Consider the following 25624-nt stretch of genomic DNA (forward strand, 5'->3'; position numbering starts at 1 on the left):
TTGGAACAACTTCTATCTTAAAAGATAGTCTTGCTGTCTAGCAATTCTGTTGAAGGATGGAGGGGAGAGAATCTGGTGCCTAGAGAGGGAAGGCCTTGGGTACAGGCATGTAAGCTTCAACTGGTGATGGAGCCAATTTAAGATGAGTGGGGAGTACTGATAATAAAAACAGAAATTACTCTTAAAATCTAGTGAATCTGATTTAGGAATAAGTTGGTAAACTGGCACGAAAAGATAAGTAAAACTTCTAATCAGACTCTATCTTTCTTTAGGGTGACATGGCATAAAATAGGTATATAAATAATTACATTTTGAAAGACAACACTTTTGTAAGTGTTAGCTAGTTTATAAACATTAAAAAGTTATAAAACAAGCTGGGCACCGTTGGCTCACGCCTGTAATCCTAGCTACTCAGGAGGCTGAGATCCGAGGATCACGGTTCAAAGCCAGGCCAGCCGGAAAGTCCATGAAACTCTATCTCCAATAAACCACCAGAAAACCGGAAGTGGCACTGTAGCTCAAGTGGTAGAGAGCTAGCCTTGAGCTGAAGAGCTGAGGGACAGTGATCAGGCCCCAAGTTTAAGTCCCACGACCAAAAAAAAAAAAAAAAAAGAGTTATAAAACATACTTAAGCATTCAAAATTGTGATAGGTTCATTTTATGTCTTTAAACATTAGGCTTTAAGAGTACTTTATATACTGATATTATTCAAATGATCAACATTTTGGTCATCTATTTCATTGAATGGCTGGTTGATTAGCTGATTACACCATGAGGGATTGAACTCAGGGATTCTGGCAAGCTAGGTGTCAGACACTTTACCTCTTGAGCTCTGCCCCCAGCTCTGATCACTTACTTTTAATAAAAGCTTAATTAGTTTTAATTTAGCTTATAAGTAACATTTTTATTGTACACATTTTGAAATTATTTATCTGAAAGGACAGCAATACTACTAATCTATAAGCTTAAAATAATGGATTTAGTAAATTGTTAGTTGACTTTAAAAACAGAGTAAAATAGCTACAATGACATTTTCTTTATCTATGATGATTGTTTAGGTCTTATAATTCAAATAGTTACAATTGTAAGACAACCCTTTTAAAGTCTGAAGCAGTTATCTGCCCAGAATCTATGCTGTGATTGGGCTCTGTGCATCTTGTGATTTGAACACTGCATGTAGCTGCCAGCATTCCCATATGCGCATGCATGCTCTTGCTTTTTCAAGTTGAACATAAAAATATATTTCGATTCTATGTTTAGAAAAGAGAAAAGGTTAAGTGTGGAAGCACTCATTTAATATGTTCTTTTAAAAGAGAAAAAGGTTTTATAAAAAGCATGAAAAGAATAACTTTAAGCAAATCATTTCTGATCAAAGGATAGCACAAGTGAAGACCTCACTTTTAACATGGTGCAAGCAGGTACTAAATGCTGCCAGACCCAAGGAGAATTTTAGCAGGAAAGTTGACAATTGGTTTGATTTTTAAAGCTGAAGCAAGAATTAGGAGTCTGAAACCAAATATACTAACTTGGGCCATGGGGCAGTGTAACCGGGATAAAGACGGTATCGCTGCCTGTGAAAGGAAACAAGAAAAAATAGATTTTTTTTTCTTCCATCAACACATTCAACTCATCTGTAAAACTTATCTCAAAAATGTTATTCTTGTCATTCTAATTTTAAAGGTGCTGTAATGATTTCTAGAAAAGTTCATTACTATCTACTTTTGAGAAAAAATAATAAAGTCAAGTTAACAAACTGGGAAATTTGAAGATTCCTTTTAGAGTTACTACTTGATGTCTTGATAATTAAGTGAAAATACAAAGTTGAACTATGCTATGCTATTGGAAGACTTTAAAAGGTATTCACTCAATTCAAGTGAAAAATTTAGCTGAATTCATGTCATTTCCTAATGACTAAAAAGAGCATGAAACATTATTATATATCTTTGAAAATGTCCTTGGGCAGCATACATTTCACTAAAACACCAGGAACTTTGGATATTAAAAAAGCTACAAAGTAAGTTTTCTCTGTCCCTATTCATAAGTACTTTCTAAATAAATGAATCAACACTTGATGCTTACATACTTTATAAATGTCTGATAAATTTAAATTGCCTAATTCCAACAGTATCTATTTTTCAAGGGAAAAAAACCCTGAAAATAAACCAAAGCCCCAAGAATATCAAGTAGGAAAACCAAGACAGAGGCCAGATGACCTATACTGATGTGTAACATATTTGGATTCCAATGCCTCATGTCGCTAGCACATGGAACTAAGACCAAAAAGCTAAAGTATGTTTCTATAACACTATAGATTAAGCTGAATTTTTAATTCAAACAATTTGGAACATTTTTTATTCAAGCGTATACAGTCAGAATGACAACTTTACACTGCAGGTTTAGTTAACTTATTTCTTGTTAACTTGATTGCTTTCAAAGACATAGTGGTCATACTTCCTTGGCAATTCCAAATCCAAATAATCTATGACATTATTTTCTTTCCATATGTACAGATATTTATTTGGAACCTGACTACTGTTGCAGTCCAGCTCATTCTAATATATTATCTCGCAGATGATTAAAATTCATTTTTATACCCTAAAATTACTTGAAACTGTTGCTGTATCAACAATTTTCTTCACAACTGGGCACTAATGATATTACAGGTAATAATGATATTATAATGTTTACCTTATACATTTCTCAGTTTTCTTCAAAAGGAAATAAATACACCTTTTGAAGCTAGGCCTCCAGAATGTGGTAATATATTTAATATAGGAATAAAGCAAACAGAAAGCTCCTAACTACTACGAACTGCAAGTTTTGGCAGGACTATGACTATGCATACACACTTGTGGACACACACATAAAAGTCAACTTTCATAGTTATATATAGCACAGGCTTACAGTCATGCTTTGGTAAATCTAAGAACTTCTCTAATTTCTTACTTTAATTGCTTGGCCATGAAAATGCTATCAAAATTCTTTCACAATTTTACATTTTCTAATCAAGAAATATTTGGTTATCTGCTATAATATGAACAAATTTATGATAAATAACTTACAAGCTAAATCCAATTTCAAAACAGATTAATTTGTTAAGGACCAATCCTGGATAACAGATGGCGGTTCTTAATTTTGGCAGCACAATAGGCAACCCTGAAGAGGTTTTTTGTTTGTTTGTTTGTTTGAAGTCCTGGAGCTTGAATTCAGGGTCTGGGAGCTTCTTTTGCTCAAGGCTACCACTTGAGCCACAGCTCCCCTTCTGGCTATTTTTGTAGTTTATTGGATAGAAGAATCTCAGAGACTCTTCTGCCCAGGCTGGCTTTGAACTGTGATCCTAAGATCTCAAGCCTCCTGAGTAGCTAGGAATACAGGAGTGAGCACCAGTGCCTGGCGGGGGCACTTTTGAAATAGGAAGGTAATAAGGTCCGTTTATTGTTCTCTCTATTCTACAGTAGAAGCAGAAAGAAAGCTAGAACACCTGTTCTTTCCTTTCTCAACCATCTACTATCAAAATCTCTTCTAAGGAAAAACTGGTGATGCCAAACTGTAGAGTAGGGTTATAATTGTATATCGGGTGGCACTAAGTAGGTAAAAGTTTTCTTCTTGTCTTTTCCACAAAGCTTTCAATGACCATTCCTGCCCACTATAAGGTCACCTTTCTGTAGATATCCATAGTATTTATGTTTGCATCACTCACTGGATATTTAACTGTCATTTTCTTGATGTTTACATTGTCTTTCTTGTTTATTATTTTATTTTCAAATTAGCAGGTATTTTTAATGAGGTTTCAATGGTATTTCTCTAGATGAACACAACACACAGAGAACGAATTCACCTCCACAATATTTTCATTTCTCTTCCTTGTCCGTGTGTGTGTGTGTGTGTGTGTGTGTGTGTGTGTGTGTGTGTGTGTGTGTGTGTGTGTGTGTGTGTGTGTGTGTGTGTGTGTGTGTGTGTGTGTGTGTGTGTGTGTGTGTGTGTGTGTGTGTGTGTGTGTGTGTGTGTGTGTGTGTGTGTGTGTGTGTGATGTCCTTGGATTCTTATCAATCCTCATGTCCTTGGATTTCTAATCAACCCTCATTTTCCCTCCCATCATCATTTTGTATCTCTTAGTAAAACCAAGCTTTCCCAAAGATGTTTAAGTAAAACTTAGCAACGAATAAGACATTCAAGACACTGGCTGGAAGAAAAGGAGAATGAAAAAAAGGTACATTAACCAGGTACTGGTGGCCTGTGAACTTACTCAGGAGGCTGAGATCTGAGGATTATGGTTCAAAGCCAGCCCGTGCATGAAAGTCTACTAGAGTCTTATCTCTAGCCACCAAAAAAGGTCAGAAGTGGAGTTGTGGCTCAAGTAGTAGTAGAGTGCTAGCCTTGAGCAAAGAAGCTCAGCGAGGGGCTGGGAAGGTGGCTCTGTGGTAGAGTGTTTGCCTTGCATGCATGAGGCCCTGGGTTCAATTCCTCAGTACCACATAAGAAAAAAGCCAGAAGTGGTGCTATGGCTCAAGGGGTAGAGCGCTAGCCTTGAGCTGAAGAGCTGAGGGACAGCGCCCAGGCCCAGAGTTCAGGCCCCACGACTGGACCGCCTCTCCCCCCCTCCCCCCCCCCCAAAAAAGAAGCTCAGTGACAATGTCCAGGCCCTGAGTTCAAGCTTTAAAGCTCAGGACCAGCAAGTGTACACAAGTGTACACAAACACACACACACACAAGGTAGCATTTTAACTTATTTTAAAAAACCATTTATGTTTTAGAAGTGGAATTTCCTGCTGGTTTGTTTGTTTGTTTGTTTGTTGCCGGTTGTGGGGCCTGAACTCTGGGCCTGGGCACTGTTCCTCAGCTCTTCAGCTCAAGGCTAGCACTCTACCACTTGGAGCCACAGCGCCACTTCCAGCTTTTTCTGCTTATGTGGTGCTGAGGAATCGAACCCAGGGCCTCATGCATGCAAGGCAAGCACTCTACCACTTAGCCACTTTCCCAGCCCCTTTCCTGCTAGTTTGTACTGAGTACAATGTGTTCAAGTGACAGAAGAGTATAGTGTAAGGCAGCTCTTTTCTGCCAGAGAAACAGAAAGAAAGAAGGTACTCAGTCTGGTGGCAGCACAGTGCAGTGAAAGTAGTAAGCTCTGGCCATCTCATAGCAGTAAGAGATCTGTTAAGCAAAAGTGGAATCAAAGGGAGGTGAATACTTTTAACACACATACAGACTATTGGCAAATTAAAAGAAAGATTAACCAAGCATGTGGATGGTTTTCTAATATGCTCGATTATTTAATTTCAAAAATAGTTCTTTTCAGAGGAGTAGCAACAGAAGTTTGTTATTAAAAAAAGAGAGAAACTGAAAAAATAATCAAGGCTAAGGTTACAAAGCTTAACTCCTAGAACATTTTTCTACTTGTTCATGTGTTTGAGTTAATGCTGTTCCACTGCTACATTTAACAAAGCACCAGTCCAGAGCCCTCATTACAAAACCAGTTCTTTCATTTGACTCATACTTGAAGATTTAACACTAGCAGAGAAACATTATGTGCTTATGCCCTGTTTTTCCATCTCTTCCATTTTTAGTGGCTTAAAGTAGGACTGATAGATAACTTAGGGAAGCCACATGAAAGTCTGTTTTGGAACCATGTAATATGTTCTTTAGCTGGAGGAAACAGTATGTAACAGTATATAACACTATAACTAAATAGGTCCAACAGTTATTTTTAGACCAGGAATATTAAAAAAAAATCCAATTGTGTTTTATTATTTAATTTAGGGTTTGAGGTGGAGAAAATGGGATTTTTTTTACCTTTCTATTTGAACTTATCAAAATATGTATCTGACAGCATAATATGTGTATAACATGACTATGATCTTCAGTCATCAAACAAAGCAAAATAATTCTCAAGATAAATGCACTTTAGATAGTACAAAGATTAGATAGATTGCTGGGTAACTGTAACTTTATGTAAACTACAGGATAAATAGGATTTTGGACCAAATCTCAAAATAATATACTTCCAAAGAATTAATAGTAGGTTTTTAGTTAGATTCTTAGTTGAAAGAAATCTTAAGAGTCTAGAAGGCACAAAAAAGAACTTTATATGGAACCAGAATGCTTAATTACTATAACAGACTGGGATGACAAACCAAAATCCTAATTCAAAGCTTAGTGCTTCTCACCCTCTGCCATGATTATGTCATGCTGCCTCTGGTACTGGTATTACATCATTCCTAGGGTGGAGTTTGGTCAGTACATTGAGGTATGTGGAGAGTATGTGGAAGAGTTACAAGAATGTTACAGGTAACTAGCTTTACATTTTGAACAAATAAAACAATTTACATAGTGAACAACTGAAAAAGATGTGCTCTTGGAAGAGCTTTAAAACTACACATGACAGATGAGAAAATTAATGGTAATCTAGATTTAAGAGGTGGCTCTTTAAAAGGCTACCCCTGAGCTGTATACTTCAGAAGTCACATGTCATTACTGAAATCTGACTGTGCTTGTAAGAAATGAGATGTACTATTAAATATAAAATTCACACCTGAACATTAAAGATTTAGAATGACAGCAAAAGGTTGTAAAATATTTAGATAAGCTGAATATGGTAATACATACCTGTAATCATAGCACTCTGAAAGCTCAATCAGAATATTTTGAATTCTAACCAAACCTGGGCATTGTCTTATGCTTATAATCCTAGCTACTCAGGAGGTTGAGGTCTGGAGGATTGCAGTTCAAAACCAGCCTGGACTGAGAGAGGTATGGCTGTGCTGAAAAGCATAATAGCAGTAGGCACTACCATATCATCAGAGCCCAGGAGTAGGCTGAGGAAGGGTTAACTAAGAGTTTGAATTTCATAAACTGAAAATTAGAGCTGTTTAAGAATTTGTTAAGTAGGGGATAGTGTATCCTGAATAGTTTTAAGTATACTAATTAAAGAGAAAGTACTGTTTACTAAAGGTTTTTAAGTTTGGTATTTGTTATGAGAGATGCATACAGATGTTCAAATGAAATTCAATTACCAATTTTTACCACCAGGCCTTTATAGTCACCGATAATGAACTTAATGGAGTTTGGAATTTTTATCATGATGTTTCCTGAAATGGGATCTGACTTATATATAAGCACGCATGCACATGCACACACACACAATTAGATTATTTTTCTCCTCTTGTACATGTAATACTAACAATTGATCTAAAGCACTTAAAATTTTAAAACTTACTTGAGTGAAAAGGGCTTGAATGATCAGAATCAAAAACACTGCAAACATCTGTGGTACTGGAAGCACCAGAAGCAGGAGGAGGTGTGAGCGGTGTTCTTGGAGAATTTGGTGCAGATGCTGTACTTTCTGTTTCACTTTCAGGGATCCTACTGTAACTAATCTTCCTTGGTTCTTGTTGCAGAGGTGTGGGATGCCTCATTGTACCTGGTCTTGGGTTTGATGGACGAACACCAGGAGATTTTAGTGGGTAGCTATACTTTTTTGGCTGTAAACATAATTAAAAGAAACACAATATTTAAAATACTATGTTAGAAAGGAAGGTAAATATGACTCATAAAATTCAACTAATAATAAACTATATATCATCAATAAGGCAGTCACATAATGGTTCAGATTAAACTGCTCAGGTAAAAGCATTATATTCTACTTTGCTGAAGATTTGGCTATCTAAATTGTTAGAAAATCTTTTAAAGTAAACTAGGTTTTAGTCCTAGAAATACTAGAAATTTATTTTACTATTTGGAAGGGTAGACATTTTTAAAATTCAGAATAATTTAAAAAATAATTATACAAATAATTGTACACAGAAATAAAAATAAATGCTTAATATACACATTGTATTAGACCCTGACTTCTAAACAGGGTGTTTTGAGCAAATTTAATGTTGTTGGGAAAGCTTAGATCATCATCATGAATGACCATACCTTACCATGCCATAAATATAGTGTTCCTATTGGGACCATGTGAACTATTTACAAGTGCATTAAATCATCTCGGTTTTCATCTGTATGTTAATTTTGTGGCATTCTCCTTTAAGAGAGATCACTTGTCAATTAGTGTGCTGAGCTCTCTAGAGCAGACTAGATTTGTATCTCCAATTTGTTGTTTTTAATTCATGTATTAAAAATTGTTATAAGGCTTGAAAAATTTGTCTGAGGCAACTGCATGCAATCTAACTCATAGACAAGTTATTTTGATGACTTAAAGAGTTATTTATGTTTATCTCATAATTCTTCCTTTTCTTCTGAATAAGAGAACATTCTCAGATTAGTGAGGTGAAGATACTAAACATAAATCTGGCCAGGCACTAACAAATATAACAAAACTACAAAACTATTGATAGTATATTAGCTAAACCTCATATTTCTAGGGCTCATGATTCATGGTTCCAAGCTACAATAAATCAGTAATTTTAAAAAGTCCCAAGTAAATATATTTATGTGATTTAATATAAATTCATTATATTTTCTCCCTTCTGAATAAATTCAAAATAACTTTTTTTTTTAAAAATGCCAGTCCTAGGGCTTGAACTCAGGGCCTGGGGGCTGTCCCTGAGCTATTGTGCTCAAGGCTAGCACTCTACCACTTGAACCACAGCTCCACTTCTAGCTTTTACTGTATTATCATTATTTTTTTGGCTTTTCTTTTTTGGTATTGGGGATCGAACTCAGGACATTGCACTTGCTAGGCAAGCACTTTGCCACTGAGCTACATCTCAGCCCCCAGCTTTTAATAGCTAATTGGAGAAAAAGTCTCATGGAATTTCCTTCCCCAGGCTGATTTTTAACCACAATCCTCAGATCTCTGCCTTCTGAGTAGCTAGGATTACAGGCGTGAACTACCGGTGCCCAGCTTAAGTAACATTTTTGATAAAGTCAAAAATTATTTTTAAAAAATCAAAAACTTACATATTGGTTCAACTTCATCATATCATATCAGAATTAATTCAAATTAATATTAATATTCATTTATTTGAACCAAGCAGGATATTCCTGGGTATATTGTTAAACACTTTTATTTTTATTATTGTTAACTATTACATGGGAACTTTATTCCTGAATGCCTTCATAGAAAAATAATCTACATTAATCTACATTACAGATATGGCAAAGATGGCATCACCAGACATGGATGACAACTGCAGGAAGCATATAATATAAATGTAAATATATGAGTGCTTACGAATCTTGGGAGAGGTTTAGGATTCCGTGGTTCTATTTCTAGGGATTTGTTAAAAAGATAATCTGTAAATTCTTTCTCCATGCTACTTCCCATTGGATTCAAGTTTTCAAAGAACCTCTAGAATAAATACAAAGAATTATTAATGTAAAATATTTTTAATATTTGGAACTCATAAAAATAATTTAGGAAAACATTTAACATAAAAATAGGATTTATTTCTTTATTGTGCTGGTCCTGTGGCTTGAACTTTGGGCCTGGGCACTGTCCCTGAGCTTTTTGCTCAAAGCTAGCACTCTACCACTTGAGCCACAGCACTACTTCTGTCTTTTTTGGTAGTTATTTGGAACTTTCTTGCCTAGGCTGGCTTTGAACCACAGTCCTAAGATCTCAGCCCCCTGAGTAGGTAGGATTACAGGTAAGAGCCTTAGCACCCAGCAGGAATTATTTATTTTTAATTTTATTTTTCTCCTCTATAAAATCAACTTGCCTTTATAAGGCATTTCACTAACTTAATCAAAAATATGAACCCTCACAAAATTCCACTTACTTTGATATCTGATTCTACTCGTAAACAGTAAGGCTGGTTTTGGTACTGCTGGATTTCTCCTGTTATTTCTGCTACTTTCCTCCTTTTGCTAAAGTTTATGAGCTCTTTTCCATGTCTTTTTAGGACCTCAGGGTTGCCTTCTTCTGTTTTCAAGATATTAGTGAGATAAATTCCTAAAAGACATATAATGAAATTATTCAAAGGGTAAGGAGGGAAAAGCAAGTTTTCTTTCTTTCTCACTGAATGTGAGTCTATAAACTAGCCAGTCACCATAACCAAAGAATGAAATCTCAGCTCTCATGCTATGAAAAATAAGCTCAGGAAATATTAAGATAAAGACTTTTAAGTATCAAATTCTTCTATGAAAGACTTAAATCTTACAAATAATTAGGAAAAGGGAACCTAAGTTTAAGAAAGTAGTAGATTTTTCAGGAAGAGAGATCAATTTTCTATACTCTCCAAATCAGTTACTTGATTTAAATCACAAGTTTGCACTGATGATGCATATTTTTGGCAAAAAAAAAAAATCAGTTAAATTCATTTTTTTCTTATTCAATTCTTAATCTCAAGAGGTTATTAAAATTTGCAATTCAGTTTGTAGTTCCGTTTGTATATGCTTACTCGTGGAAGTGAGAGAAGATTTGCAAACCTATCTAACACAGGACTGTAAATATTTTATGTATATTCTGGTCTCAATACTTCTAGATTTAGTGGCAACCTGATAATTGAATTCCTGTTCCTCCATTACTATAAGTAGGGTACTAGAAGAGGAGAAGAATGAACAAAATATCAGGCATTTTAGCTCTTTATCCAGCACTCTGGTACCGGAGCACTTTAGTTCCTTTCCTTCCTAGCACAGATATTCTGGAGCCAAACTATACACTCTACTTGTGTGATGTGTGCAAATTGCTTTGTTTCTCTGTGCGTCAGTTATTTATATGCAAAACAAAAGGAGAGTTGCCATGAGAAATGAATTAATACAGGTTTAGAATAGGGACTAACAAATACAAGCATTAATTAGCCATTGTTGCAACTGTTAACACTTTTATTTTATCTTTTCCCATTCTCTGCTTTTTCCTCCCAAAGTACTGACTACTTCTTTGGAGAAAACCAAGGTGTGGAAACCTAAGTTCATTCACTAATACAAATGTACTGAGTTTTTGTTGTATGTCAAGTACTGCATTAGGTACTACAGATACAAAGATGAACAACAACAACAAAAATCCACAATACAGTCCCTGACCTCAAGGAGTCCAGAGCTTTGAACATGGGCCACTATGGTACAATTTGGTAAGTGCTGTATTAGGAGATACCATATTAGCAGCAATGAATAAGATGCCATGAGAGTACAAAAGAGGTGGGCCATATCCTGTCTTCAGCTGAGAGGATTGAAAAAGCAACACAAATGAGATGATGCTTAGATCTTTTATTCACTCAAAAAGTGAATATAGACTTAATGTATAGAGTAAGATAGAATGCTGTCTATCAAGCAAAGCAGAAATGTGGCAATAATTTGTGATAAAATCTGAAAGGCATACTTAGAGATAGCATGTTGTTTGGTACAGATAGACTATAGAGGTTTAGTAATAGAGTGGCAGGATATGAGAACAGACATCAGCAGGAGGATCAATGGTTCTAAATACTTCTGTGGTAGAGCATACTCCTAAATAATAGAACTTTTGGCACATCCTTGAAAACATTACATAATCCAAATCAATGGTAAAAATGTGATTAATACCAATGCCTATTGGACTTTAAAAGCGTCCAGTTGGTTTATTAATTATTTGTCTGATTCTCAGGACTAAGATCATTTTTTATTGGTAAGTTCATAGGACAATCACTGTATATTCTAGTAAGTCACAGGCCTTTTCACTTTCCTCTATAGTTTCCTCTGTACAAATTGCTGAGTTGGGGATCAGCCTGCCAGACATGCCCTTAAAAGTGTGCATATTTAACGGCAGCCTATGTTAACTTTCGATATAAGTTACAAACTGATGGCTCCTCCATGAAGAGTAGAAGCACCTGGACTGGGTCTTGAAATGTCTTTTGTAAAAGAAGCTTACTTTGACCCAGTAGACAAATAGAGGAGTAGAAACATCTTAGCATTCTAGCATCACTAGCTGTACTGAAAGCCAAAGAAGAGCAGTTAAGCAGGCTAGCAAGAGTCACTAGGCTAGCTAGTGAGATGACAAAGGCTGCCAATGGTAATGGAGATAGAGTGGTGGGTATCTGAGGTAGAACTCAAGAACTTAATTGGCTTGGGCACAAAGTATAGACAACAGGGAAGAAGATTTTAGGATTTGTGCTTTAGTGAATGGGTCATGCACAGAGAAGAAACTTGAAGTACAAATTTTTCCTTAGAGGAAATGTTAGATTGCCCACAGAAGTCTGGTAGAACATGGGAAGAAAAAAAGTTGCCCTGTTTTCCCTAAGTGGTAGCAATACCATAAAAGAATAAGAATTCTAGTGAGAGGAAGAGGAATTAAGCATAAACAGTAAAACAGTATCTAGAATTAAGGACACAAATATAGAAAGTGTTTTTATAAACTACCATATAAAGACAAAATGGAATTTAGAAGCAACAATAACATCTCATATTCTACCTCCTGGGTCAGAACCATAAAAAGCCACCTGGTCAGTTCTGGGAACTGAAAAGCTTTACCTTGAGAACAGCAAACATCTTCCTAGAATAGCAGGACAAACCAGGGACAGTTTCAGAAAAACTAGCTAAGAGGAACAGAGGATTAATAACGAGGAAGATGAGCAAAAAGGATTAAGGGTACTATCACACTACCTATACATGTTTGTATTTACTTACTAAATCACACAGCTCACCTTAAAATGCTTAATGAGTCATACTCTCAATTTAGGTCTAAAATTTCTTTTTTATGTAACATGTATAGAAAGGGATTATGTTGGTTCATAAAGATCTGAGAAACAGTATTTTTAGTTCAGCTGATAAGAACTCATTATCCACCAGTCTGGGAGAGCAGCAGTAGGGGCTAAACAGTGAATCCCACCAAAAGATCCTCAGGTTTCTTTCCTTTTTCTTTTCTTTTCGTTGTTAGTCTTGGGGCTTGAACTCTGGGCCTAGGTACTGTTCCTCAGCCCTTCAGCTCAAGGCAAATGCTCTACCACTTGAGCCACAGCGCCACTTCCCGTTTTCTGGTGGTTTATTGAAGATAAGAGTCTCACAGACTTTCCTGCCTGGGCTGGCTTTGAACCTTGATCCTCAGATCTCAGCCTCCTGAGTAGCTAGGATTACAGGTGTAAGCCACCAGCGCCCAGCTCTCAGGTTTTCTTCATCTCTGCATAACAGAAATTATTGGAAGAATATATTGAGAAGAGACTGTAAGCTTTTCACTTTTCTAAGCATGGACATGGCTTCTGGTACTTAGTAGGTATTTAGGAAATATTTACTCGCAGATGGGAAGAAATGAACAGGCAACTCCTTCCCCTCTGGAACCCTTCTCAAATCTTTTGTATGAATGGGCATTAGTAACTACTCTGAAGACTAATAGGTATTTAGTCAAATTTACTAAATGTAACTTTTAGCAGAAAAAGAAATGAACTCATTGTGGTGGTTAGTGCCTATAATCCTAGCACCTAAAGAGGCTGAGGTAGGAGAATCTCAAGTTTGAAGCTAGCCTGGGCTGGGCACAAAGACAAAAAAAAAAAAGACAGAAAGAAAGAGAGAGGGAGGGGAGGGAGAGGAAAACAGTAGAAAACAACTTAAAAGTGACATTAAAAAATACATTAAAAAACCAGTCAGAAGGAGAGGCACAGAAGTGGAAGGACAAAGGGTGAACAAATGTAGCAATGGTGCTAACTGGACACTGCGTTGAAAATGAACTATACAACTTCTGGGTGGGTAGGAGGGAAAAATGTAGCAAGGGAAAGTATGACATTATACAAAAAAAAGTACTCTTTACTTGACTTATGTAACTGTAACCCCACTGTATATCACTTTTATAATAAAAACAAAATCAAGTCAGAAGTCAAGTGCCAGTGGCTCACACCTGTAATCCTAACTACTCAGGAGGCTGAAATCTGAGTTCAAAGCCAACTTGGACATCAAAGTCTATGAGACGCTTATCTCCAATGACCCACCAAAAAGCTGGAAGTAGAGGTGTAGCTCACGTGGTAGAGTGTTAGCCTTGAGCAAAAGCAGCTCAGGGACAGCACTCAAGCCCTGAGTTCAAAGGCTAGAACCAAACCAAACCGAACCAAAACAACAACAAAACATTTTTGTAGATATAACTGTTAGTATTTTTAAATAATGAAATCAATTAATTCTGTAGCAAGAAAAAAACATTTAATCAAGCAAATAACAAATTTATAGCTTTATCTGCTAAAGCTACATTTGCAAGTGTGAGTGTGTGCATGTGTGTGCATGTATGTGTTTGTGTGTTGCTGGGTATAAAACACAGGGCCTGAGGCATACCAAGCAAGCACTCTACCACTGAGCTATATCCTCCCTTCAGCCCTAAAAATCAAACTGTTTATTCTTTTTTTTTTGGTTGGCCATGGGGCTTGAACTCAGGGACTGGGTGCTGGCTGAGCTCTTTTGCTCAAGGCTAACAATCCTTATTCTTACCAAATTCTTTCTTCTTTTTCTTTAGTGGTACTGGGGTTTGAACTCAGGTCCTTGATCTTTGCAAGGCAAACACTCTACCACTTGAGCTACACTGTAATCTCTTTTTGTTATTACTATTTTTTGAACAAAGTCTCAAATTATGCTGGGTTGGCCAGGGTGGTGATTCTCTTGTTTATGTTTCCTGTGTAGATGACATGTGTGTATCACCAGGCTCAGCTTTTCACTGGCTAAGATGGAGTCTCTCAAAGTTTTTGCTGAGGCTGACCTCAAACTATAATCCTTCCCATCTCTACCTCCTGAGCAGCTAGGAGTATAGGCACAAAGTACTATACTTAGTCCATTTTTTAACCTTTGGGAAGTCAGTGATCAATTCTATGAAATATAACTCAAGATAAAACAGACACTAAATATTAAATATTTAGGAAATTTAAGGACATTAAAAAATTCTTAATAAAATTAAGATTGACTAAATGAATACCATCCCAAAAGTACCCAGAAAAATTGTAAAGAGAAATACTAAGTATCATAGTGCTCATACCAAATGAACTGTATGGGTGGGGAGGGGACATTTTCTTCACCTGTCTCCCCAAATTATGAGAGTACTATAAAGCAACATTTCTCTGCCTTGGCATTACTGCCCTTTTGGACTAGACATTTTTTTTAAATAGAGGAGGAATTAGGAGGACCTATACATTGTAGGATGTCATCAACATTACTGTCTTCTACTCACTATATACCTGTAGCATCATACCAATTAGGATAATAAAAGCTATTACCTGTTAAATGTTCCCTGGTAGACAATTCTGATTGAAAATCAGAATTATAAAGTGGCAATCATTAAAATTGTGGCATAGTATAAGAAATCAGTGAGGGGAGACAATAGAATCAATGTACTGAAGAAGTGACATATATAAATGGGGAAAATAGGAACTTATCAATGTACCTGCTCAACGAATAACAAAATAGATGTAAAAACAAATTTGAGTATATCATATGAAACCTAAAAGAAATGTCATTTTGGTAAGAGTTGAATATAATATGAAAGTTAAATCAAAAACACTAGAAGATAATGATTCAATATTAAATTATTAGAGTAATCAAAATATAGAAACAATGGAGAAGACAGGCAGATTATAGAATTCATAACTAATATGTGTCGACTAATAAAAACTAAAAGACATGGTAAGAATATCTACAGCAGATGTGAAAAAGAGCACAGATAGGATGGAATATAATTATCAAAGCCAAATGGATGAAAAAATACCCACAGACTATAAATGACAACAAATAGGAAATAGGCTAGGTGTTTTTTTTTAGTCTAAGAAAAAATGTAAAACTACCTAAAATTGGAAATAATGGGATGCTATCCATTTGGCATATACTTTTGATGGCACTGTAAGTGAACATAAACCTTTCAGAAAGCAACTTGAAAATAAGTAATAGGAGTTTAAGCCAGGTACCAATGGATCATGCCTATAATCTTAGCTACTAATCTGAGGATCAAAGTTCAAAGCCTGCCCAGGCAGGAAAAATCTATGAGACTTACCTCCAATTATCCACCAAAAAGCTAGAAGCAGAGCTATGGTTCAAATGGAAGATTGCCAGCCTTGAGTGAGCAAAAGAGCTTAGGAAGAGTGCCCAGGCCCTGAGTTCAAGTCCCAGGACTAGCACACACAAGAAAAAATTTAAGATAAGTAAAAATAAATTAAAAAAAATAAGAAATACAGAAGTGGTTGTAGTTAGTTATGTCTTAGACAATAAAATACAGAAAGATACAATATATTAAAAGAAAATATCAGGACTTAAAACCATGTAGAAAAAAAAGACAAGTTAAAGACTAGAAGAAAGGGCTGGGAAGGTGGCTCAGTGGTAGAGTGCTTGCCTTGCATGCCTGAGGCCCTGGGTTCAATTCCTCAGCACCACATAAGCAAAAAGAAAAAAGCCGGAAGTGGCTCTGTGGCTCAAGTGGTAGAGCGCTAGCTTTGAGCTGAAGGGCTGAGGGACAGCGTCCAGGCCCAGAGTTCAGGCCCCATGACCGGAACCCCCCCCCCAAAAAAAAAGACTAGAAGAAAATCTGCCAAATACTAAAAAGATTAAGTACAAGATTGTGATCAGTTTCTGTTAAGTATTCAGAGAAAAGCTCATTGAGCATACACATAGGCAGAGAAAGAAGCCAGAGTGAGAGACAGTTAAGAAATGAAATACAAGTAAATACAAGGAAGATAAAGGAATCTAGTGAAAGGGAATAAAAGTGCATTCTTTCTCTGATGCAAAAAGGAGAGGAAAAGTGGGTGAAGAGAATGAAATTCTGATATGCTGAAGGTGTGAACCCAAAGGCATATACACCATAATTGTTTTTTTGGTTGGTTGTAGGGCTTGAATCAGGGCCTGGGTGCTGTCTCTGAGCTCTTTTTTCTTAAGGCTAGTGCGCTACCACTTTGAACCACAGCTCCACTTTCAGTCTTATGGTGGTTAATTGGAGATGAAAGTCTCATTGACTTTCTTGCCAGTGCTAGTTTTAAACCTTGATCCTCAGATCTCACCCTGCTGAATAGCTAGGATTAGGATTACAGGCATAAGCCACCAGAGCCCAGCTATACAGAGAGAGAGGAGAGAGAGGAGAGAGAGAGAGAGAGAGAGAGAGAGAGAGAGAGAGAGAGAGAGAGAGAGAGAGAGAGAGAGAGAGAGAGAGAGAGAGAGAGAGAGAGAAAGAGAGAGAGAGAGAGTGTTGGGGGGGAGGTAGGTTGTGAGGCTTGAACTCTGGGTCTGGGCACTGTCCCTGAGCTCTTCAGCTCAAGGCTAGCACTCTACCACTTGAGTCATAGTGCCACTTCCAGTTTTCTGGTAGTTAATTGGCAATAAGAATCTCACATATGTTCTTGCCCAAGCTTGCTTTGAACCTCAACCCTCAGATCTCACCTCCTGAGTAGCTAGGGTTAAGGTGTGAGCCACTGGTACCCTACTTATACTATGATTAACTATAAATATTGAGCTGTCTTCTATTGTTTATTAAAAATAAAAATATCTCTAGAAATATAAAAATATAATTAAGTATATTATAATATCTAATCATTACCAAAAATGTAAAAAGAAAGTACTATGTATATACAGGCTGAATACCCCTTATGTGAAATAATTAGGGTTAGAAGGGTTATAGGCTGGAGGTATGGCTCAATTAGTAGAGGCCCTGCCTGGCAAACACAAGGCCCTGAGTTTTTTTGGCCCAATACCACCAAAAAGAAAAAGCAGGGAAGGAAGATGTGCTTTTAATTTATTGGATGTGGAATATTTGTATATAATGAGCTATCTTGGGCATGGACCTATGTCTAAAAATGAAAGTTATCTATTATATAAATCATAAACACGTAGCCTAAAGATTGTTTGTTTTAAAACAGTCAAACAGAGATATGTAGCCCAGACTGGCATTGACCTCCCAATCCTCCATTTGGAGGGCTTGCTCTCTGACTATAATCCTTAATCTAAGAGAGGTGGAATTTTCCACTCAGAATAGCATTTCAAAAAGCTTCAGATTTTGTAAAATACTGATTTTCAAGTTGGGATGCTCAACTTGGGCTTGTACTAGGCTTGATCTTGTAAGTCCTAGTAGAGAAAATCTCTGAGGGGATTCAGACACTAAATATTTATTAAATAACTATTGTCTGCTAGTATATTCCACATGTCTGTCTATAAGCTCAGTTAATAAAATAAGTGCCATCTTTCATCCAGAAGCAGAATAAAATTCCAGGAAGAAATACTTACCAAAGAAAGGCACACATGGTGGGTTAATAGACCTGAGTTTTGCTAAATATTTCTTATAATGATCTTCACTCAATTCATGAGCTTCTTCTAAAATTTTCTTTTGCCGACTTGGTATTTGCTATAAGAAGAAAAAAAAAACTTTTGGAGGCCTAAGTTCACAAAGGAATTACAGATCTTGCTAAAATAAGCTGGATTAATCACTAAAGCCCAAACATAAAACATTAGTTTGACTTGAAGAATGTAAAAATATTAAAAAAAAAAAAACACCACCAACATGTATGTGAGACACATAATTATGTGATCGTTTTACTGAACATTTTTATAACATTATTAATTAAGTGCTGGGCATTTTTCTTCTAAAAAGCCAGGACCTATGAATACATTTTAAAGAGAATATCTAATTTGAAAAGAATAACCAATTCATAACAAAATACAGATAATTCCATCTTCTAAAATGCACCAAAAAGGTAGATGAGTCATTTTACAATTAAAGGTCACAACAATTAAGATGCTAATTTGTAATATACAATGGGAACTCATTTTAAAACCCATGTATACACCTACCTCAAATGTGTGGTCTAGTCTGTAAACAGGTGAGGAATTCATAGCACTCACAACTTCAAGGACACCGTTGAAGTTATTCAGCTCTTGAAAGACTTGGAGAATCTCAATTATTCGACTCACTACTGCTACTCTTTCTTCTAAATTTTCAGTTTCTACAATACATCTAGGAATTAAAACAGAAAGAATTAAAAAGTTGAGGCTCTCCAATAAAGTAATGGTTAAAAAATTTTAGTAAGTATAACAATCTAGGGTATGAGGAGTAGCTATTATATACCTACTGGGAACATACAGTTAGAGTGAAGGGATGGACAGAAGTTAGTTATAACTGACTTATTTTTTTTTGCGGGGGAGGGTCCGGTCGTGGGGCCTGAACTCTGGGTCTGGGTGCTGTCCCTCAGCTCTTCAGCTGAAGGCTAGCGCTCTACCACTTGAGCCACAGCGCCACTTCTGGCTTTTTTCTTTTTGCTTATGTGGTGCTGAGGAATCGAACCCAGGGCCTCATGCATGCGAGGCAATTGCTCTACCACTGAGCCACCTTCCCAGCCCAACTGACTTCTGTTTTCACCACAGTTAGAAATAGAGAAAAAATAGGAAGTGGCGCTGTGGCTCAAGTGGTAGAGTGCTCGCCTTGAGCTGAAGAGCTGAGGGACAGCACCCAAGCCCAGAGTTCAAGCCCCACGACCGACAAAAAAAAAAAAAAAAAAAAAAAAAAAAAAAAAAAAAAAAGAAATAGAGAAAAAATAAAAAATTAAAATTAAAAAAAAAAAGAAATAGAATAGCTGGCTTGCATGCATGAGAGGCCTTGGTTTTAATTCCCAGTATTAAAAACACAAAATAAATAAAAATGAGAAAAATATAAATATTACCTAAAAAGAAAAAATGAATGAACAATAATGAAAACAAAGCATTTTATATTTATATACTGATAATCCTTGGAAACTATATGAAATATATTATTACATATTATATCTTATGCTATTAATAAAATATCTTATAGTATATGTGCTATATAGTAGCTATTTTACTATATATTATTTATCTCTCAGAAAAATTTAAAAATATGCTATGTTCAAAAATAAAATTATGGGCTGGGTAGAGTACTTGCCTAGCATGCATGAAGCCCTGGGTTTGATTTCTGAGTAACACCTAAACAGTAAAAACCAAAAGTGGAGTACAAAACAGTATGTTGAAAACAAACTTTACAGCTTGGTGGGGAGAGAGAAGTTGGGGAGGTGGGGAGGGAGGGGATGGTAGGGACAAAACAAAGGAGAGGGTAACCATGCTTGATAGGAAATGTACTCATTACCTTACTCATGTAACTGTAACCCCTCTGTACAGTATCTTTACAATAAAAAATAAAATAAAATAAAAAACCAAAAGTGGCACTGTGGCTCAAGTGGTAGAATGAGCAAAAGAAGCTCAGGGACAGCACCCGGGCCCTGAGTTCAAGGCCCAGATCTGTCACAAAAAGAGAGACAGACAGAGAGAGAGAAACAGAGAAAGAATATCATTAAAGCAACAGAAGTTATTTTAAGACATCAAATTTGATGTCTTGACTGAAACTAAGAACTAGAGAGGGCTCAAGAATAGATCTGTGCTAACAGAAGAAAAATTATAAAGCTATTTTCCACAAATGAAGGTGAAAGATTTTTCTCAGATAAACAAAAATAAAGAATTGGTTGCTAGTTAACTCACTGGATAAAAGAGACTAAAGGAAGTTCTCTTCTGGGTGAAAACAAGTAACTCTAGGTAGTAATTAGAATCCACAAAAAAGTATCCAGTGTGTAATTATAAAACAAATATTGTGTAATTATAAAATTGTGTAATTATAAAAGATACTATAACTGCATTTCTTTTTCATTTCTTTTCTTATTTACAAAGCAACTGTATAAAACAATCAATAGGTTTATTGCAGTACCATGAAGAGAAAAAAGAGCTGGGTGCCAACTCATGTATATAATCAAAGCTACTGTAAAGGCTGAGATCTGAGATGGAAAGGATTGCCTTGTAAGGTCCAGGCAGGACCCCTTTTCAACCAATAGCTGGTGGTACATGCTGCCACCGCAGCTTTGTGGGAGACTGAAATAGGAGGATGGAGGTTCTAGGCCAACCCCAAGCAGAAATGGTTGCACAACTCTATCCTAATAGAAGCCGAGGTGGTACACTTACCATCCCACTTTTGGCAGGAAGCAAGGACCCTCCCCCATCTCAAAAATCATCACTCAAAAAAGGGATGGAGGGGCTGGAAAGGTGGCTCAGCCGTGGAGCACTTGCCTTACATACATGAGGCCCTGGGTTTGATTCCTCAGCACCACATAAACAGAAAAGGCCAGAAGTGGCACTGTGGCTCAAGTAGTAGAGCGCTAGCCTTGAGCTAAAGGGACAGCACCCAGGCCCAGAATTCAAGCCCCATGACTAACAAAATAAAAAAAAATTTTTAAAAAAAGAAAAGAAAAGAAAGAAAGAAAGGGATAGAGCTGGGTGTCAATGGCTCACATAATCCTAGCTACTTAGGAGGCTAAGATCTCTGGACCGCAGTTTGAAGCCAGCCCATGCAACAATGTCTGTGAGACTCTTATCTGCAATTAACCACCAAAAAAAAAAAAATCAAAGCTGGAGCCGTAGCTCAGGTGGTAGAGCACTAGCTTTGAATGAAAACAGCTCAGGGACATCACCCAAGCCTTGAATTCAAGCTCCAGAACTAGCACACAAAAAAAGGAGGGAGGCGTATGATGGAAGGTAGAGCTCAAAAATAGAATGCTTGCCTAACAAGCATTTAGTCCTTAGTTCAAACTTCAGAAGCAAACAGAAGGGAGGTAGTGAGACAATATACACATATATGAACGATATTTCTATATATCACTGGAATTAAACTACTATAAATATGAAGTTTATTCTGATAAGATGTAGATGGTAGGTCTGGGGTACAGCTCACTGGTAAAGCCTTGCATGCCCCCCAAGACCCTAGGTTTAATAAGCACCAGAAAGAAAAGTGGGGGAGAGAAGTATATGGTAAACCCTAAAAAAAAAAGTTTTAAAATATAATTTAAAAAAACTTTAATTAGAAAAAACAGCCATTCAATGTACAAGGACAAAGAGATACATAGTACCTAGAAAGAAAGTTGTGCCACAATTCTTAACATAAATGATTGATATAAATATATATATGTCAAGAATACTTACTTTTCAAACCAGAGAGTGAGATTAGTGGTGTGTCGGATCATTTTCAGAAGGTTAGGAGAATTAATTTCTTTGTCTTCTTTTGTCCATACACTTCCAACTAGTTCTGATGGCTGCACAGCTCTAAAATCAACAGAAAATGTTACAACATACTTTCTCCTCTAATATAATGCTTTATTATATAAGTGAGACAAAAACTAAACTCATCACAAATTTTCCTCTTTCACCAACTGAAAGGCTTATGAAAATATAGTACGCAAAATTATAATTATGTATCTTTTTCTATAGCTTTTTTAAAAAGTTCAGATTTCTACATTTTTCCTAACACATTATATATATTCAATATCTAATAGTTACTCCAAAGAGGGTACAATGATCACTAAAATCATCATTCTCTTTTCTTTTTGTGTAATGGAGAAAAAAAAAAAGTCCACTACAAGCTGACACAGGCTTAAAACTGTAATGTTAGCTACTCAGAAAACTGAGACCAAGGATTGCAGTTAAAGGCCAGTTCAAGCAAAAAGTGCCAAAAACCCCGTATCACCAAAAAAAGCTGGGAATGGTAGTATACCAGCTACATTGGAGGCACAAATAGGAGGATCACAATTCAGGGTGGCATGGGCAGAAAGTAAGATCCTATTCGGAAAACAACAAAATCAAAAATGGCTAGAGGCATGGCTTAAGTGGTAAATGCCTAGCAAACATAAGGTCCTAGTTTAAACCTCAATACCTCAAAACAAAACCCCAAAACACACAAAAAACACCCCACAAGAACACAGAGTCCTGATAATAAAATAAGAAAATTTGGGGGAATATAATGGTATTTGGTGGAAGGAGGGCTATACATTTTGCTTTTTTCCTCATTTAGTTATTAAAAATAATTTAGTTTGAGATGCTAAGTAGAATTTAGAACTAGAAGCATAGTCTTGAGTCAGTAGCTACACTGATGTACAATAGTACATAGTCATGGCTTAAATTTGTTATGGCAGTAACTAACAATTATTGAACTTGTACTATGTGCTAATAAGCCATACACATATCAGCTATTTTAAATCTCAAAAGAGCCTCAGAAGTCAGTATGATCTTTAGCCTCACTTAGTCTTCAGGAAGCTTCTAAGAAACAGGAAAAGTTACAAAGGAGGTTAAAGTTGCCAGTAACTGGTAAAGCCAGGATTTGAGCCTAGCTTCACTAGGGACGCTTGCAAAAAAGGACAGCATAAATTCAAGGAGAACAAAAGAGACTAAAGGAGTAAAAGCAGAACTGCTTCACAAACCTTATTGCTACTAAATAGTTCATATGCCATCTCATTAACATCTTATGAGAACTCTACAGGACGCAGAAACTTTCAACTTGACTGTCAAATTACATACCTATATAGATCTGATTCAAGTAAAGTGAGTTGACGGGCAATTTCTATTGGGTGTAAAGTGAGTAAGTCAAAAGTCTCTGTGTGCCCAGGTCTGCTTATGTGCCACTCAACAGTGGGAGGTGAACTCTGAAATGTAATATTATGACCCGGTCCGTTGTCTCTTGCAATTTTTTTCCTTTGGATTATCTTAGTGATGGATTCAACCCATTTTTTCATTGCTTTACCTGAAATACATTTTTAAAACACTTAAAAATTCTCTAGTTAATATTTTATTTTAAAAATAATTAAAATCACATGTGATATCTGACTCTATAGTTGCTATAAAGTTCAAATGACCCAAATAAAAACTGAAAGTTCCCCTTTCCCATTTCTGTCTCCTCTCATTTTCCTGCAACCACTGCTAATAATTTAGTATGTTACTATCTTCTAGATCCTTTCTAAATAAAACTAGAAACATAAATTGTTTTGAACTTTAGTTCTAAACATTATCTTAATCCTCCCCTAAAGGTTTTATTTTCAGCTGGGCGCTGGTGGCTCACACCTGTAATCCTAGCTACTCACAAGGCTGAGATCTGAGGATCATGGTTCAAAGCCAGCCCAGGCAGCAAAGTCTGTGAGACTCTTTTTTGCTTGCCTGGGCGCTGTCCTCCAGCTCTTCAGCTCAAGGCTAGCACTCTACCACTTGAGCCACAGCGCCACTTCTGGTTTTCTGGTTGTTTATTGGAGATAAGAGTCTCATGGACTTTCCTGCCCGGGCTGGCTTTGAACCTCAAAAAAGATCCTCAAATCTCAGCCTCCTGAGTAGGTAGGATTACAGGCGTGAGCCATGGCACCCACCCAACCTCTGGCCTCTGGGAGACTCTTATCTCCAATAACCCACTAGAAAACCAGAAGTGGAACTGTGGCTCAAGCGGTAGAAAGCTGGCCTTGAGCTGAAGAGCTGAGGGATAGCACCCAAGCCCAGAGTTCAAGCCCCACAACCGACAAAAAACAACACAAAAAAATTTTATTTTCCACAAATTCAAAGATTAAGAACTATATAATTCAACATTAATCTAATTAACATGAATTTTATAAACCAAACAGTATCAGAAGACTGATTCCCTCATATCAGCCTGAGTTTTGATGTGGATGTATTTTTACTATATAAATAAGAATATTTTAAACTTTTATTTTCTGATTTTCACTTAGAGTATACAACAGAAGTAAAAACAAGATTGTCTAGAATGTCTTAGGAATCAGACACTTGTAGAATGTTTTAAATTAGAAGGGAAACCTTGGACATTATCAAACCTAGCTCTTCATCTTTTGGATAGAAAAGTGCAGTCGAAAGAATCCAAGTGACTTTGCCTAAAGGCATATACCATCATAAATATTCCTTAGCACTCAAATCTATGATGCTATAAACTGAGAAGCACCATATTGGTGCTTTTATTATATATAAAACTACGCATTTATGAGAAACATACCTTTTACTGTTCCAATAAAGTCCTCCATACGTTGCAAAAGATCTGCATCTCTTTCAAAATCATAAAAGTGGTGCTCTACCCAGTGCCGGCAAACATTTAACACCCTACAGCATTAACAAAGAATTAAATCACAAGGGAACCCAAACTTGGTATAAATAGTTATTTTTGTCAAAATAAATAATCTTTCAAAACTCTAATTAATATGAATACGATAATTTAAGACATCTCTTCTTTAATTCAGTCCTTTTACTTGTTATCTTTTTGCTTGGGAAAGGTCCTTATATATTTCAACTTTGAAACTGAAATTTGATAAACATTTGTTTACTTCAGTTATTATTTAAGACTTACCGCAGTTGCACAGGCTGTATATATTCTTTTCTAAACCTTTTTAGTTCTGCACTCAGGGGTTGATCTCCATTCTCTATAGCCATCCGATCGGCTTCTGTTGGCTCAGGCTCTGGAATTTCAAACCTAAGGGAAAAAAATTAATGAATATATTAATTGTAAATAAAAATCCACATACTTTTTCACTTGTTAGCATAGTCAAGAGAATATAGCAAAATAATTACTGAGGCTACATACACCAGAAAAACCACTGAGGCTTATGTAATACAAAAGCTATTGACAATATTTGAAAAAAGAAGTTAACACTTGCTAAGATAGATAAAACTTAACTAGAAACATAAAAATACATGTAAAAATCTAAAAATAAATACAGCTTGTAAAGGTATGGGACTGATGTTCATTCTGGTTTGTAGAATAACTCTAAATCAGCTGACATAATTTTCAAGGGTAACCAATGTTCCATGACTAATCTCTTTTTAAAAATAAAAACCTTAAAACATTAAAAAATTGATATACCTAGGGCTGGGAATGTGGCTTAGTGGTAGGTAGAATGCTTGCCTAGCGTGCACAAAGCCCTGGGTTCGATTCCTAAGCACCACTTAAACAGAAAAAGCTGGG

At 36.3% G+C, this 25624-nt stretch overlaps 1 protein-coding gene across 2 annotated transcripts in view; it reads right to left on the reverse strand.

Annotated features, from left to right (window-relative positions):
• Sos1 (SOS Ras/Rac guanine nucleotide exchange factor 1) overlaps positions 1–25624 on the reverse strand; it is a 110874-nt gene that overhangs the window by 6349 nt on the left and 78901 nt on the right. The window contains exons 12-21 of one of the 2 annotated variants that reach the window (XM_070025424.1): positions 25010–25132; positions 24662–24765; positions 23194–23416; positions 21826–21945; positions 18643–18805; positions 18079–18196; positions 9723–9895; positions 9176–9292; positions 7214–7478; positions 1527–1571 (exon numbers count right to left, since the gene is read on the reverse strand). In XM_070025424.1, coding sequence (XP_069881525.1) covers positions 1527–1571; positions 7214–7478; positions 9176–9292; positions 9723–9895; positions 18079–18196; positions 18643–18805; positions 21826–21945; positions 23194–23416; positions 24662–24765; positions 25010–25132 — 1451 coding nt within the window. The remainder of the gene's footprint in view (positions 1–1526; positions 1572–7213; positions 7479–9175; positions 9293–9722; positions 9896–18078; positions 18197–18642; positions 18806–21825; positions 21946–23193; positions 23417–24661; positions 24766–25009; positions 25133–25624) is intronic. The other variant, XM_070025425.1, reaches the window with a different exon arrangement.

The sequence above is a fragment of the Dipodomys merriami genome, unplaced genomic scaffold, assembly GCF_024711535.1.
Source record: "Dipodomys merriami isolate MVZ:Mamm:240054 unplaced genomic scaffold, mDipMer1.0.p SCAF_17, whole genome shotgun sequence".
Taxonomy (NCBI): Eukaryota; Metazoa; Chordata; class Mammalia; order Rodentia; family Heteromyidae; genus Dipodomys; species Dipodomys merriami.